We start from the raw sequence: 15,570 nt of genomic DNA, 5'->3' as shown, positions 1-15,570 counted from the left end.
CCTCCTGCCTCAGCCTCCCTCAGTGCTGGGATTACAGGCATGTGCCACTGCACCCAGCTACTTTTCAGCTTTAAGAAAGACTGGTTATAATACAAAGTGCCTCACTGACATTTTCCAAACCAAAGAGATCATTACAACATACAAAAAGTTAGCAAGATACAGTTTTAAAGACTTAACCTATAAAACAAGACAAATTAAATAGCAACAATGAAATGAAACGAGACCTGCTGTGCCCTCCCAGGTCTCACCCAGAAAGGACACACTGAAAGCCCAGGAGTCTGGCCAGCAGGGAGGAAGGCTGCGGCGGTGGCAGGTGCGGTCAGAGGTAGTAGAGGCGGTTGGACAGAGAGAGGTTTGGCTCTCGGTGGATGCTCTGGCCTACCAGGAAGGCCAGCTTGTGCGCGTACTGGCACGGTGCAGGGACGCGGATGATGCCCTGTACGGGGAGAGGGCACCCGTCACTCGGCCCCTTGGGTCCCGGGTGGGCGAGCCAAGCCTGCGCAGCCCAGCACTCACCGGCCAGTTGTAGTAGACATGGCAGAGCTTGTACGTCAGCCGCTGGATGTGATCCGGCTTCAGGCCACTGCTATCGTAGATGATGTTGTAGTGGGTTGGAGACACGCTGCCGCTCCGCACGGCCTGGCTCACGATGAAGAAGTCGTACCTGCGTGACAGGACAGGAGGCAGCACGCTTGCAGGAAGGCCAGGAGCTGGGCTGGGTCCTCCCCGCCAGGCTCAGCTGGAGGGATCCACTGCTGGGAGCCAGCTGAAGGGGCAGGGGCAGGCAGATGAGGGCTAGGGCGAGGGGGAGAGGAAGGGGGAGGGAGGGAGAGGGTGAGGGAGAGGGTGAAGGTAAGGGAGAGAGAGGTGGAGAGAGAGAGGAAGAAGAGGAGAGAGAGGTGGAGGGAGAGAGAGGGAGAGAGAGAGCGAGAGAGAGAGAGAGAGAGAGAGAGAGAGAGAGAGAGAGAGAGAGAGAGAGAGAGAGAGAGAGAGAGAGAGAGAGAGAGAGAGAGAGAGAGAGAGAGAGAGAGAGAGAGAGAGAGAGAGAGAGAGAGAGAGAGAGAGAGAGAGAGAGAGAGAGAGAGAGAGAGAGAGAGAGAGAGAGAGAGAGAGAGAGAGAGAGAGAGAGAGAGAGAGAGAGAGAGAGAGAGAGAGAGAGAGAGAGAGAGAGAGAGAGAGAGAGAGAGAGAGAGAGAGAGAGAGAGAGAGAGAGAGAGAGAGAGAGAGAGAGAGAGAGAGAGAGAGAGAGAGAGAGAGAGAGAGAGAGAGAGAGAGAGAGAGAGAGAGAGAGAGAGAGAGAGAGAGAGAGAGAGAGAGAGAGAGAGAGAGAGAGAGAGAGAGAGAGAGAGAGAGAGAGAGAGAGAGAGAGAGAGAGAGAGAGAGAGAGAGAGAGAGAGAGAGAGAGAGAGAGAGAGAGAGAGAGAGAGAGAGAGAGAGAGAGAGAGAGAGAGAGAGAGAGAGAGAGAGAGAGAGAGAGAGAGAGAGAGAGAGAGAGAGAGAGAGAGAGAGAGAGAGAGAGAGAGAGAGAGAGAGAGAGAGAGAGAGAGAGAGAGAGAGAGAGAGAGAGAGAGAGAGAGAGAGAGAGAGAGAGAGAGAGAGAGAGAGAGAGAGAGAGAGAGAGAGAGAGAGAGAGAGAGAGAGAGAGAGAGAGAGAGAGAGAGAGAGAGAGAGAGAGAGAGAGAGAGAGAGAGAGAGAGAGAGAGAGAGAGAGAGAGAGAGAGAGAGAGAGAGAGAGAGAGAGAGAGAGAGAGAGAGAGAGAGAGAGAGAGAGAGAGAGAGAGAGAGAGAGAGAGAGAGAGAGAGAGAGAGAGAGAGAGAGAGAGAGAGAGAGAGAGAGAGAGAGAGAGAGAGAGAGAGAGAGAGAGAGAGAGAGAGAGAGAGAGAGAGAGAGAGAGAGAGAGAGAGAGAGAGAGAGAGAGAGAGAGAGAGAGAGAGAGAGAGAGAGAGAGAGAGAGAGAGAGAGAGAGAGAGAGAGAGAGAGAGAGAGAGAGAGAGAGAGAGAGAGAGAGAGAGAGAGAGAGAGAGAGAGAGAGAGAGAGAGAGAGAGAGAGAGAGAGAGAGAGAGAGAGAGAGAGAGAGAGAGAGAGAGAGAGAGAGAGAGAGAGAGAGAGAGAGAGAGAGAGAGAGAGAGAGAGAGAGAGAGAGAGAGAGAGAGAGAGAGAGAGAGAGAGAGAGAGAGAGAGAGAGAGAGAGAGAGAGAGAGAGAGAGAGAGAGAGAGAGAGAGAGAGAGAGAGAGAGAGAGAGAGAGAGAGAGAGAGAGAGAGAGAGAGAGAGAGAGAGAGAGAGAGAGAGAGAGAGAGAGAGAGAGAGAGAGAGAGAGAGAGAGAGAGAGAGAGAGAGAGAGAGAGAGAGAGAGAGAGAGAGAGAGAGAGAGAGAGAGAGAGAGGGCCAGAGGTCCACCGCTGTGCTCCCACCCTGGGGCGGGAGGTGAAAAGGTCAAAGCAGCAACCCCCAGCACTCAGGGCTGCAGCCCCCAGGAAGCACTGCTAACCTTCCCCCTCTGCTGGTCCTTTCATTACTTAACAAAGAGACAGACCTAATTTTCAACACTGAGGATTTAGAGAAAGCTGTGAGAGAAGAGGGCATGCATGAGGACTATGAAAGAGCCAGGACAGCCCAAGGGGACACAGGCCACAACACGAAGGGTGGGGTGGGGGTGGTGCACTAACGCCCACCCTGTCCTGCACCACGTCCATCGCAGGTACTGTGACGTAACCCACAGAGAAGCCTGAATCCAGCCGGGGGATGAGGGTCTGGAATGGAAACCTGCCCAAAGCGCCAGAGCAAGCTCAGCAGGGCTGGGCCGTGGCTGCAGCTCCCAGCTCCCAACCACGACACACACACCTGTGTCAGGAGGGGCCGGTGCCTGCCCACCCATGGCAGTTCCAGGTACCAGGTCATAGCAGAGTCCAGCTGGAGGGCAGCTGTGCACAGACCCCCAAGATGACTCCCCACGCTGTATCACAGAGCTGCCCAAGGGAGCAACACACATCAATGTCCCTCATTCCAAACGCCTGGGACTGGAAATGCTTCCTGCTCCGTAGCCTCTTCATGGACTCTGCAGCTGGCATCAGGACTGTACCCCAAGCACACTCGCCCTGCTGGTGGGTGGAACTTGGTCCTCATACAAGCGTCCTTCCTGGGCTCCCAGAGGTACTCAGCCCCCTGCCTGTTGCTGGGTAGTGCTGCTTGGACCTCACTGAGCATGGGGTGTCTTGGGGTGCTCAGGCTCACAGCAGTGTGTCTGCAGGCCACTGGGTGCACAGCCATGGGGAGGCAGAGCCACGGGGGGAGCACAGCCACGGGAGAAGCACACGGCAGGTGCACAGCCACAAGGCGCAGAGACACTATCCTCACTGACCACTGTCTCGAGGACTCTGTCAGCTCTGGAGAGCCACATTCAGAACACATAGCGAATGCACTGCAGAACCACATGTGGGTGAGCAAGGCCATAGGCCAAAGCACAGCCGCCACTCCCAGGAGCACAGCCCACCTTCCATGCACATTGTTGGTCCACAGGCCAGGATGCAGATGCCGTGGGCTTGAGTGACACTGAGGCCGTGCTGTGGTGGATGCCACCGAAGGGCCAGGCACTGAGGAGGAGGAGCCACCCCACACCCCAGACTCACCACTCTGGCCTGGTGACCTCCACATCGATGACAGTGCCGGGCAGGGGGTTCTGAAGTTTTCCTCCAGATTGGGCAAAAAACCTGGCATTCACACGTTTCTTCACCACAATCACTGTCAGTCTTGGGCTTGAGGACAAAGGGCGGGAGTCAACTGGCAGCCCTGGCCTGGCCTTCCCTGGGCCCCTCACGCAGGCTGCTGCCTGGCACTGGAGGAAGGGTTGGACTCTGCCCCATGTGCCCTGGCAGGAGCCGGGTGGGTGTTGCACCCACAGACCCAACTTCACCCTCGCCCACCACTCTGAAGTGCCAGCTGCAGGCCCCATGGTGGGTGAGGCCTGTACGTGGGAGGCGGGCTGTCGGCCTGGAGGCTGTGTGTGAAGCTCGCCTGCTGCCTTCCAAACCCCGGGCCGAGCAGCTGGACAGGCATGCACAGCAACGCTGCAGGAGCAGGGCTGGAAGCCCTGGCCCGAGGCCTCCACCACTGGGCCTGCCCCACGGAGCAGTGACCCTGGGGCCCTGCTGTGTTCCTCAGGCCAGCGCTTGCCCAGGTCCGCCACTGTCCACCTGGCTGGGAAGGTTCCTCTTGGGGCCCTGGGGCAGCACGCTGTGCTCAAGACGGCTGGGACAGGACTGCAGTAGGAGGCCTTGGCTTGAGGCCACCTGACCTGACAGGGACCGGGAGCCCCCAGGACGGATGCGCCATGCTCTTCCAGAGGACCCGGGCACCCGCAGGCCCCAGTTGGCCTGCACAGGGAGCTGCCCAGAGACGCATGCCCAGAAACTGCCTGCTGCTGTGGTGCAGGTGGGCAGGGTGGACAGCTCGGGACTCCTCAGGGCCAGGCCCACATGGGCCCTCATGGAAGCAGGGTGGAGGACAGGGGTACAGAGATGGGTGCACCTGCACTGCACAGCTAGGCACAGCAGAGACAGCACGAGGCTTCCCATCTCAAGGGCCTCTGCACACAGGTCTGGGCTCAGAGTGGGTGCTGCGGATGTGCCGCCACAGCCTGAGAATGGCAGCAAACACTTAGTAAGCCCCAGGCTCAGGGGCAAACCCGGAAGGCGAGTTTGTCACTGCTGTGAAACCATAAGAAATGACTCGGCATGTGTGGTAGGGAGGATGTGTCAGAGGCCAGGGCGACCTCATCACTGGTCCTAGATTACAAGTGCCAAGCCAGCTACCTGCAGGGCATCCCCACAAGTCATAAGCACTGCTCCAGTCAGGAGTGGGTCACGCCTGCCCACATGTGGCTCACGCCGCAGGCTTGTGACAGAGGTTCCAAGGTAGGTGCTCTGAGGACAAGCTTGGACACCCTGTGCGCTTACTTGTAGCCTCTCCCAAGGGACTTCAGGCAATCCAAGAACTGTGGGACCTCGTAGTTCACCAGCGTCTTCAGTTGGCCGTCGCCCACGCCGTCCCGGTACACGATGATGCGGCTTGGCATGTACTGGTTGCAGCTGTTCCACGCCCGCAGAGCCGCTGGAAGCAAGCAGCAGGTTCTAAAGACATAACACCCAGGGCAGAACAGCGCTACCTGCACCCAGCTTGCGCCCTGCTGCAGACCCACCTTGCAGGCACACCTTGAGTCCGTCCACCAGCTCCTGGCCTCGGTCTTGAAAGACACAGCGAGAGAACCAGCTGTGGGCAGGGGAGTATGTAGGTGAGCACCCCGCCCTGGGCCCACCCAGCTGCTCCGCCTCCCCAGAGCCAGCGCCCCCTGCTTGTGGGACCTGGAGCCTGCAGCCGTGGACAAGGGGTCACTGAGCTTCACCACCCCAAGTCCACAGGAGATCCCACCTGCAGGGAGAACCGGATGAATGCCCCTCAGGTGCACCCGGCACCCCTGGCTGTGTCTGCTGCCTGTGCTGTAGCTGCACCCCACCCCACTTCAGAGGCCTGGGAAGCCCAGGTACATGGGCAGCTAAGACACCCACCATGCGTACCCTCTGCTCTCCCTCATCGCCCCAGGAAAGCACTGAGACTAAGAGGTCATTTAACCAGGGAACAGGCATCTGGCTAAACCGGCTTTCCACATGGAGAATGTGAAACTGCCTCTCGGGGCAGATGAGTGTTACAGAGGCTGCAGGTCATGGAGCCCAGCGCCAGTCACACTGCGGCTTGGCTCCCGGCCACCTGCCCACCACCTGCCCTGTGTGCCCCTCACTCACCGAGTCATCCCCTCATTGATGCTGGCGACGAACCCCGCGATGGACCTGTGCCCTGCGGTGGTGTCGTGGTAGCAGTCGATGCCAACGATCATGGCCAGCTTCAGCTTCAGCGAGAACAGCGTCACGTCAGTGCAGAGCACCAGCAACCTCAGACAGCGCTACCCTCTCTGGTGTCCCCCAGCCCCATCTTCCTGCAACACCACACTCACAGGCATGTCTACCCGCCAGAGCTCGCCGCCCATCTTGCAGTTCATCTGCAGGGCGATCTTGGTGGCGATGGCCATGATGGTCTGCTGCTTGCCCAGGGTGCGGGCCACCACGCACTGGCTTGGTGTGGGGCAGTCTGTGCACAGGTACTTCTTGATGGCATCATATTTGTCCTTCCGGCTACTCGACAACAGGCAGACAACCTGGGGACAGACAAAATGCTTCCTTCCAATGAGCTCAGGAGCTGCAGGTCCCTGGCAGGGAGGATAGAGACCAACTCCCCTGTGGTGTCAGGCAGCACCACACACCTGCAGTGCGGCCACGACTCAGGACAAGACAACCCTCGGACCCCATGGATTCAGCCTGCCTAGGTGAACCCTGCCTGCAAAGCAGGAGCACAAAGCCAACAAGGTGCGAGACGCAAGTGTGCTGGAGCAGGGACCTTAGCAAAGCATGCAGCCCTGCGGGAGGCTTGGAGCGACTCAGACGGACAGGAAACACACTTTCTAAATCATCCTGTTTAATGGAGTGCCCCCAGGGGCATGGTTTTTAAACTCAAACCTCTGACTTGGGATCTGGATGGAAACACAAACTGTCCCAGCAAGTGGGTGGGCATTCTGAAGTCAGCACGCAGCGCCCGATCGGCACAGCCCCTGCCCCAGTTTGGGGATGCAGTCCTAGTTCCCTCAGCTCCCATTCCAGGCTCTGACCTTTGTCCTGTCCCCCTCCCCACCCTGTGGACTCTACAGATGCAGTGGACCGAGGACAGTTAAAGCCTGCAGGCCCCATGGGGGAGGGGTGTCCCTCACTGCCTTCTCTGCTCCTCTGCCCAGGACTGAGGCTGAAGACTCAGATGTGGGTTCCCCTCCTGTACTTGCTCCCTTCAGCCCGGCGCCTGCCGGCAATACAGGCCAGGAAGAGGCGTCCACCTGCTAGTTTGGAAAGGCAGCCAGACACACAAACCGAGGACAATCATCGAAGGAACACTTTTGCTCAACTAACCCTCCCTGTGTGGGTCAGGGAAGCCGGGCTGCTGGCATCTCTCTTCATGTGCCTTAGCTCTGGCCTCCTCAGGACTTGTGGGTGCAGATTACAGGGCCTTGCACTTGACTTGTCACAGACCTGATGCAGCTCAGGCATACAGAGCACTGGAGCATCGTCAACTCTGTGTGCTGCCACCCAGCTCGTTTCCTGACCATGGCGGCTGTGCCACAGGCGGCTTCAGCGAGCACCAGAGACCCAGCAGAGCAGACCCCACATCCCACCTGTACCTTGCACACATGGCCAATGGCCATACTGGCCCAGTGCACGATACCCCTGACATGCAGAGGCCAGCGACATAGGGACAGGCACCGTGGTCACTGTCCACCCTCACCCAGGCAATGCTGACCCAGGCAGACAAGCGTGCCCAGCCCGGGGAGCTGTGCAGCTCTGTGGTGGGGGGGCAGTCCTCACATTCGCAAAGGCTACGCTCTAGGTGAAAATCAAATGTGAAAAACTATGCCACAGCCACCTCCATAAAGCTTTGGGGTAAGGGGATTGAAGGAGAGAGCAAGCTCACTGGAATCTCTGAAGCCCAAACTGTGGCCTTTGTACACAGACCCGAGACATGGCTGTAGCATGTGGCAGGGGCCTGGCTGCTTGGCGCTGGGGGTCTGGGTCAAGGCATAGCAGGCTGTGCCCAGCACGGGGCACTCCATACAGTGTGCCGGCTTGGTGTGGCAGCCCAAGAGGCACAGCACGCGTCCCCTCCTAATGACATGTCAGACTGCACCTGAGCAGCCGCAAGGGACGCTGGGTGCCACAGCTCCACTGTCATCGAAGAGCCCGGGAGCTGAGCCCTGCCATGCTGGCCACCCCTGGCTTTGCACTTGGAGAACAGCCCAGGCAGCAGCTCGGCCAGGCTATGTGGCCAGCAATCCAGCTCCAGAGTTCACATCTCCACTGACTGTGCCACAGGCCACAAGATCCGAATGGAAGCCAAAACTGCTCAGGAGCCTAGCTCCAACTCCAGGGCAAAGCCATGCACTGTGTATGCCTTGGGTGTATGGCCTCTCCTCTCTATCCCCAGCAAGGAAGGGCCACGCTTGGGCAGCGTTTGGCATCCCTGGCACAGGGCCATGTACTTGACACTCACTCCCAGATCCAGGCTGCACATCCCAGGATGCCCCTGCACGCCCTGCACCCCAGCCCAGTGTGTTCACCTCTGAGCAGCCTCTGCTCACCGAACCCCACCCTCCCTTCCTCCTCCACATTCTCCTGTGTGTGAGAACAGGGATGGGCCTTTCCTCTCTGGCCCATCTGCTGTTTCCAGGCTTCCCACAAGAGCTAAAGCGCGTGGTCAGGACACACACGACAGCTCTGTTTCCTCGCCCTTCCTGGCAGGGCACGCATGAGCCCTCTCCAGCACGCGGTGACACGAGCACTAGTGCAGCTCCATAGGGAGAGTCGCGCATTCCGTGGCCACCTAGGGAGCTGGCCATGCTTGGAAAGCTCCGAGCCTCACAAGTGCCCGTGCCACACTCACTATCTGTGTGTCCGAGGTAACCTTCTGCTGCAGAACTCGGAGGTAGGCTTCTGTCCTGTCGTCCACCTCAATCCTGGGGGCAAGGACACAAGATAGCGCTCAGGAGAGGACACAGTTGTGCTGGACGCCACCTCCCAGTGGTGCTTCTGTGTTCAGTCCCACCTCAAGTGCCTGTGCTCTGCCCTCCAGCGCTAGCACCAGGCTAGCTGGGTGAGACTCGTGCCCGGCCCCTGGGTCTGCCCATGGCCGCTACACTCACATCACCGCCTTCTTCATGTGTACGCCCATGGCCGGCGTGACCTTGAACAGGTTCTGCACCAGGGAATTGGCTGCTTCGTAGTTTTTTCGCGTGTAGATCAACAGCCAGTTGTCCAGTGGCTTCACACTGATCAGCGGGGCCCCCCGGGTTTCCTTTGACCAGTCTGCGAACTGTGGGTTGTAGTCAAACTGGAAGAGAGTTCACAGACGCCATGAGCTCCCAGGAGCAGGGGCTCCAGAGACTTCACCTCGCCTATGCTGTGCTCAAGTCAGAACCTGAGTGCCAGGGAAAATGCGCACAGTGCAGAGTGTGGGCTGCACACCTGTGGCCTCAGTGCTTGGGAGGCTGAGTCAGGAGGACTACATAGCAAGACCTGTCTCTAAAGCCCCTCTAAAAGAAGAGCAAAGCACGCAACAGATGACAGCACTTCTATTCAAAATGTGCCCACACTGGCCAGCTTGTTCCTGGCACTCTTCTCATCACAGAGATGGGACACCTGGCAGCCAGTGTCTGGTGCGGAAGCCAGCTCTGCCTGCCGGGCACTGAGGGCCTGTGCCTCCCATGGACCGGAAGGGACGCAGAAACGACTGCAAGCCCATGGCTCCCTCACTGTCAGGTTGACATTCACAGTACCACGTGGAGGCATGAAAAACAGTTTGCTTTGAAAAGGGTTGAATATTTTCATATTTGCATGGCTTTAATTACGTACAAGTATTTTTAGAATATTTCCCTTTCCTTTCACGAACATCAAATCCAAAAGGCCCTATGACATTCATGTCTCCCTACAGACCCTGGCGGGATAGAGAGTCCCCATGAGGAAGGTCACCTCGTTGGGGAGGCGGCGTGGACACTGTTGGTCATTCGACACTGAAGGTGATTCAGGTCACTAAGGAAGGAGCCCTCAGGGGTGTGCTGGCTCACACCCCCCCACTCCATGAGGTCCCTGTGGGGTGCTGTGCCAGCAGGGGATGTGGTGCCTCCTGTCTGCTCCCTGTGATCCCGCCAAGTCCTCAGCTCCCAGACACATGAGAGAAGCCTTACTGTTTTTCCACCCTGGTGAATCTTTTCTGCCTGCAGAATTCTTCCTGAGAAGGAGAGCAAGTTGGAGTCGAAGCTCAAGCCCCAGTCGCGCAACTCTCTCTGCACGTTGTCGTCTCTGCAGAGGGACACAGCATGGCGCTGAGCAGAGCCGCTCAGACCTGCGGCTGTCCCCAGCCCCCACACACCCTTATGAGCCAAGGCCGCAGCCCAGATGTTGCCAGCCAGGGGTGGGGACAGGTGCCCGGAAGCACAAGGGGAAGAGGCGGGGTGGCCCCACCCACCTGTGGATATACTCGATGAGGCGGCCGACTTCCCGCTGCCGCTGCTCGGGCGTGAGACGCGTGTGCACTGCCAGCTCCTTCATCACACTGAAGTCGTTCCGCATCTTATCGGTCAGGCCTGTGGACACAGTGCTCACTCACAGGTGGGCGCAGGGAGAGGGCGGATGGGGGTGCAGAGGCAGGGAGGTGGCGGAGCTGCACACCTGTGAGGTAGCAGAGCTCTGGGATGAGCATCGCTGGCCCTGGCATGGTGCCTCCTGGGCCCCGCCTCCTCTTGGGCTGGCTTACCAGGACCGGCTGCTTCAGGTCCGTGATCTCCTGGTTGTACTGCTGCTTGGAGAGGAAAGGGGCCTCAGCTCACACAAGGCAGAAGTGTGTCTCAAGTGTGACAAAGGGACCCTCAGGGTAACAGTCAAAGCCCACAGCAAGGCTGGGCCGTTTCTGCTAGTAGTATGAAGAGTGCACCCGCCACGCCAGGGTGGCCTCTCCCAGTCCCAACCTGTGTCATGAAAACCCACTTCCTGTCACCGCCCAGGGCTCCGTGACATTTCTAACACCCTGAAAAACTGGGTGGAGAATCACCAGGCCAGAGCCACCTGCCTGGTCCTGACTTGCTGGCAACAAGACCTGTGAACCATTGCAAGGCCCATGAGGGTCCCAGCCCGATGTGTACTCTGCCACCTGCTGAACTAACTTCCAGGAGGAGGAGGCATTCTTACCCCAGACAAGGGCAACCAGGAAGGACACAGGGCGGGCACACAGCACCCCCTCCACATTCAGGGTCTAAGCAAAATGCCTGCCAGCCCTCCTGCTCTCCCCCTTCGGCTTTGAGCTCCTGAGAGTGACCCCATCTCCGCTCCAGGGCCCTCCAGGTCTCACCCCAAGCACCACTGGTCCCTGAAGCTGATTGTCACCCCCCACACCGCTGGGAATGGCGTCCACTGCAGATCTGGCTGTGTAGGTGAGGGAGGGAGACTAGCCAGGCCCAGACACAGATGACCAGCCAGAGAGGAGGGTGCCAGGAAACAGGCACACAGGCATGCTGCACACAGGCACAATGCACACACTCCAGAGCAAGAGTGAGGGTCCACCCGTCACCCCCACCGCCTGTCACCTCCATGACAGCCCCCGGGTGAAGGGAAAATGCTGGCCAAGGGTCAGTGTGAGCTGCTTTGGAGCCCTGGCTCAGCCTCCCCACTCTCTAGGGCATACCAGTCCCACGTCACCTCTCACACTGTGGAAAGGCCGGCCAGGCGGTGACGGAGGTGGCATGACTTCCCTGCTGGTGAGGACCATGGCTTCAGGGCACCTACCTTCCGGTAGTACTCCAGGAAGCTGACCTCAGAGCCATCCGCCTTCTTAAAGGTGCTATTGGGGTTCTGGTCCCAGTCAATGTCGTCCACCCGGTAGGTCTTGTTGTTGTACCTGTGGGACCAGTTAGGTCAGATGGCATTTGGCAGGCTGCAGGGGAAGGGCGACACAACAGGGCAGGCGGCACAGGGCTCGACACCCCATCTCCTAGCATGCGGGGAGCCCCTGGGAGAGGCCCACCCTGAGAGCCAGGTCTGCGACCGAGGGCTGGGAATGGAAAGGATGAGGGCACCAGCTGTCTGCCCTTCCAGATGTTATGTCTCCCAGAAACAGCATGGCCGCACAGCAAATCTGCCCCTCTTCTGCAGCTGTGCCCCTGGGCATCCACCCGGTTGGTTCTAACATCACAGCGCTCTGAGCGGGGCACCAGCAGCTGAGGCACAGCCTTACTTGGTGAGGACAATCAGCCCTATCAGCTCCTTAGACACTTGCTCCTGGAACTTGTGCTCCTCCGTCTGGTGGTACAGGTTGAACATGAAGTCCAGGACGGTCTCGCTGCGCAGCACTTTGTGGCTGACGTCGGTGCACAGCATGATGTTGTTCTCGTACTGCAGGATGGAGGTGGTGAAGCCAGGCCAGATCACCAACCTGCAGGGAAGGGCAGCTCACATGGTGCTCGCACAGCCTCCAGGCCACCCATGCCCAGGGGGTCAGACTCAAGGGCTGAGTCCCCTTCCTTGCTTTGGTCGCAGGTGGAGACCTGCTCTGCAGTGTTAGCACAGCGATGACCACCCATTGCGTATGAGCCATCACTGACCGCAGCCGTGCCACTGCTGCTGACCACACCACCGCTCGCTGCCAGCTCTTCTGGGTCCTCTTTCCAGGGCCCACCAGCTCCATCACTCCATCCTCTGTGGGCCCCCCCGCCACAGGCGCCTACATCCTCTGGGCTGCTCTCTGGGGGCATCGCCAGCTCACGGTCACGACCCGAGTGAGGTGCAGGGTCTGTGCCGTGCCAGATACGACATCGACCCGCGGAGACAGGTGACGTGAGCACACCACCCTCACCTGTGCCATGCCCAGGCCCGCGAGCCACACTGCACACAGACCTGTGATTGGGAATGTCAATCGGGTCGTGTGGGTTGTAATAATTCCGTCCAATCTGTTGCAGATTCATAATTTTTAGGAGCCTGGAAATTGAAAGTCAGACAGTCAAAGCAGTGGGCACCGACAGCACCGCACACGATCCACGGCAGGGCGCCAGGCTTCCAGCAGGGCTGGCAAGTGGTCCCTGCAGCCAGGCCAAGGGCAGTGTCTTCATGTGGCTTGTGAGCTCACACAGGTTTTCTAAATTCTTAAGGCAGCTAAGGTTATTTTGAGACAGGTGAAGTGTAGGGAGTCAGAACCTCTGTGTCCCTCAGGGCAGCTGGCCCATGAGGCTCTGTGGAAGTCAGCCACCCTCCCTTCCTTAGGGAGCAGGGCTCCACCAATAAGTCACCCAGCAAGGTCCGCCAAGGGGATAGGGACTGAGAGCACCTCAGGGAGTCGAACACACAGGAGCCCCACCCATGGCAGCAGGCGCTGTAGGGCTACTCAGCACAGCACCTGCCTGGGATGGGAGGGGTCGGGGTTTGACATGCAGCGGGGAATGGTGTCCCTAGCACAAGCTCGGACAGAAAGGCCCAGCGAGTGAGCACCAGCAAGTGTCCGTCAGACAGCGGTAGTCTGGAAACAGCAGTCCCAAGCTAGGGCACAGACACACAAAAGCAGCAGCTGCTCCATTCTAGCCTCTTTTCTGTGCCTTAGTTTGCTTGCCCACCCGCAGTGCTGGTGAGCAGACCCCAGGCCTCCTGTGGCCAGGCCCGGGGCACCTGAGTGGCAGGCACGCGCACCTCCTGAAGATGATGTTGTAGAACTGCAGGCAAGTGGGCGACGTGGGCGGGAGCTCGTTGGTCAGGGTGACCGTGATTCGCACGCGCTCCCCATTCCTGGTCTGACTGAACACTTCGGTGACCTGAAGCCAGAGAGGTGGACACTGGCTTAGCTGTGAGCAGCAAACTGTGCCACCTGCCATGCAGCACTGGCTTTGGCTTCAGCAGACTCTTAGTCCCTTGGCAAGCACAGCTACAGTCCTTCAGTGTCTCTGGGACGCAAGGAGGATATGGCAACGTCAGAGCAGCCCCAGATCTCCCCAAACACTGCTGGAGTTTTGGTCTGAGCTGGAACACCCCCGCCCCCCAACACGTGAAATAACCTTGTGCTGTAGTCTTTTAGGTAAAAACAGTATTGTTCCATCAAAAGCATGACACCGCCCAAGGAGGTCTTCGTGCTGGAAGAGCAGAGCAGAGCGGAGACGGCGGGCCTCCATCAGTGGACTATAGTCCACGTGGTACTGGTACAGTGCCCACTGTGGGCGTGATGTCAGCCGGAAATGGTTGGTGCTCAGCCTCACGATGATGCCGGATGAGCCTGCAGGGCAGATGCACTCAGTCCCCTCCCTGGCCAGGCCGCAGAGCTGGGGACCACATGCCTGTCAACAAGGGAGCAGCAGGAGCGGGTAACACGCACTCCACCAGCCCGCTGTGGGAGCAAGGACCCTGGGCAGAGTCCCAGACAACTGCAGGCATGCAGACATCTACCAGCCACCCAGCAGAGCTGCAGGGAGAACATGGGGCCAACTGCTGGCCCACCAGGCGTGACACGGCTCAGAACAAGCAAGAAGGGTGAAGGGCCCCCACTCCCCACCCTGGCACCACGGACTGAGCCCTGAAGTGCAATTTCTAGCTAACCCACCTGTTTTGGACTCTCTCACATGATCTAGGTTCTGTCGTGTGTTCACACCAAGGTCGTGGAAGTCCCTGCGGCGTCTGCCTCTCTCCGCCAGTGACAGCTCCTGAAACCCAGCAGATATCTGCAGCTCTTGGACACAAAAAGAACAGCAGCTCATATACCTGGGTAGCACCAAACGGCAGCAAGGGGCAAAAGCACTTCCCGGGGCCATGAGGCAGCACAGAGGTCTGTCCACCCTCCCGCGTCTGCTGAGGCCAGGGAGCAGGTCTGAGGCACTGTGTTGCATGGAGCCCTCGGCAGATGGGGGCTGCTTGCAAGGCACCTGCACCACTGCGGCATCAGGCACAGGACTCCAGTGCAGGGCTGGGGCACGTCCCAGACTTGGAAGGGACCTTTCTGGATGCTAAGCCCTGAGGGCCTTAACACTCACGCCTCACGTTGCAATTACAGCTGCAAACAATGGTGGTTTAGAGGGCTTAATCTATAACTCTACTTAGAAAATTTAAATGTCATACAACTTTCTACTTGAGCTGCTCAAAACCAGCAGTGTGGAGGCACGTACCTACATGAACCCTGTGGCTGTGACACACCTGTCACCTGGCAACAGGTGACCGATACTGAAAAATCAGCCCCTGCTTAGTTCCAACAGCTGTAGCCGTAAGAACAAATGAGGTCACTGAGTGGGCAGCAGGTACAGTCACAGATCTGAGATCAGCAGCACCAGGGGTGCAGCACCAATGCTCCGGCTGTCAGGATGGAGTAGGGAGACAGTGCAGGGGAGTGGGTGACGCTCCCCGAAACAGTGATCTCCCTAACTGACACAGCCCGGCTCTCCCTGCAGAGAGGGTGTGCAGCTGCCTCAGCCTGCTCAGGTGTGGGCCCCAAAGGTGCCAAAGCCTCTGCAGTGACTGGGCCCAGACTGGGCAGGCACACTGTTCTCAAAGTGGCTTATTAATGCTTGAAGGTAAGCCGCTAGCCAGCCTGGGAACCAACAACGCCTTGCATCGCTCCTGTGGGCCCGGGGAGTCTTTCTTTGGGGAGAGCGGAATCCCACAGCATCTGCACCACAGCCCAAGGCCACGTACAGCGTCAGCGTGACCCGCAAGCCTCCCAGCGCCCTTCACCTTGCGACTTAGCTGTGGCCCCAGCTACTCCTCTGTGCCGTCCTCGGCCGACCAGGTCCCCCTCCGCCAGGGGCTGCGGTGGTCTCGCCTGGGGGTACCCGGGCTGCTGACTCTGTGGTGACACAAATGCAGAACGCGCTCTTCCGCCAGAGTCCAGGGACCAAAGATCTGCGCCCAGAGCCACCGACAGCGCCGGCCACCTCCCTCCTCCCCGGGCGCACCGCAGGCCCC

At 58.8% G+C, this 15,570-nt stretch overlaps 1 protein-coding gene across 1 annotated transcript; it reads right to left on the bottom strand.

The window, feature by feature from the left end:
• Positions 1–15,478, bottom strand: Piwil1 (piwi like RNA-mediated gene silencing 1; the record flags this gene model as incomplete). The annotated part of the gene is made up of 19 exons (XM_010604526.2): positions 1–436; positions 517–664; positions 3,631–3,756; positions 4,957–5,110; positions 5,199–5,269; positions 5,800–5,903; positions 6,009–6,209; positions 8,534–8,606; positions 8,793–8,980; positions 9,834–9,948; positions 10,115–10,232; positions 10,318–10,444; positions 11,428–11,539; positions 11,876–12,073; positions 12,535–12,615; positions 13,318–13,439; positions 13,680–13,894; positions 14,219–14,344; positions 15,340–15,478. Coding segments are annotated over 19 exons (2,535 nt in total), but the record flags the coding sequence as incomplete, so codon positions are not given.
• Positions 15,479–15,570: the final 92 nt, after the last annotated feature.

This window comes from Fukomys damarensis, unplaced genomic scaffold (genome assembly GCF_012274545.1).
Source record: "Fukomys damarensis isolate Sample0158 unplaced genomic scaffold, DMR_v1.0_HiC HiC_scaffold_12, whole genome shotgun sequence".
NCBI classification, from domain to species: Eukaryota; Metazoa; Chordata; class Mammalia; order Rodentia; family Bathyergidae; genus Fukomys; species Fukomys damarensis.
The sequence above is the reverse complement of the archived record's forward strand: the minus strand, read 5'-3'. Positions and strand labels throughout refer to the sequence as shown.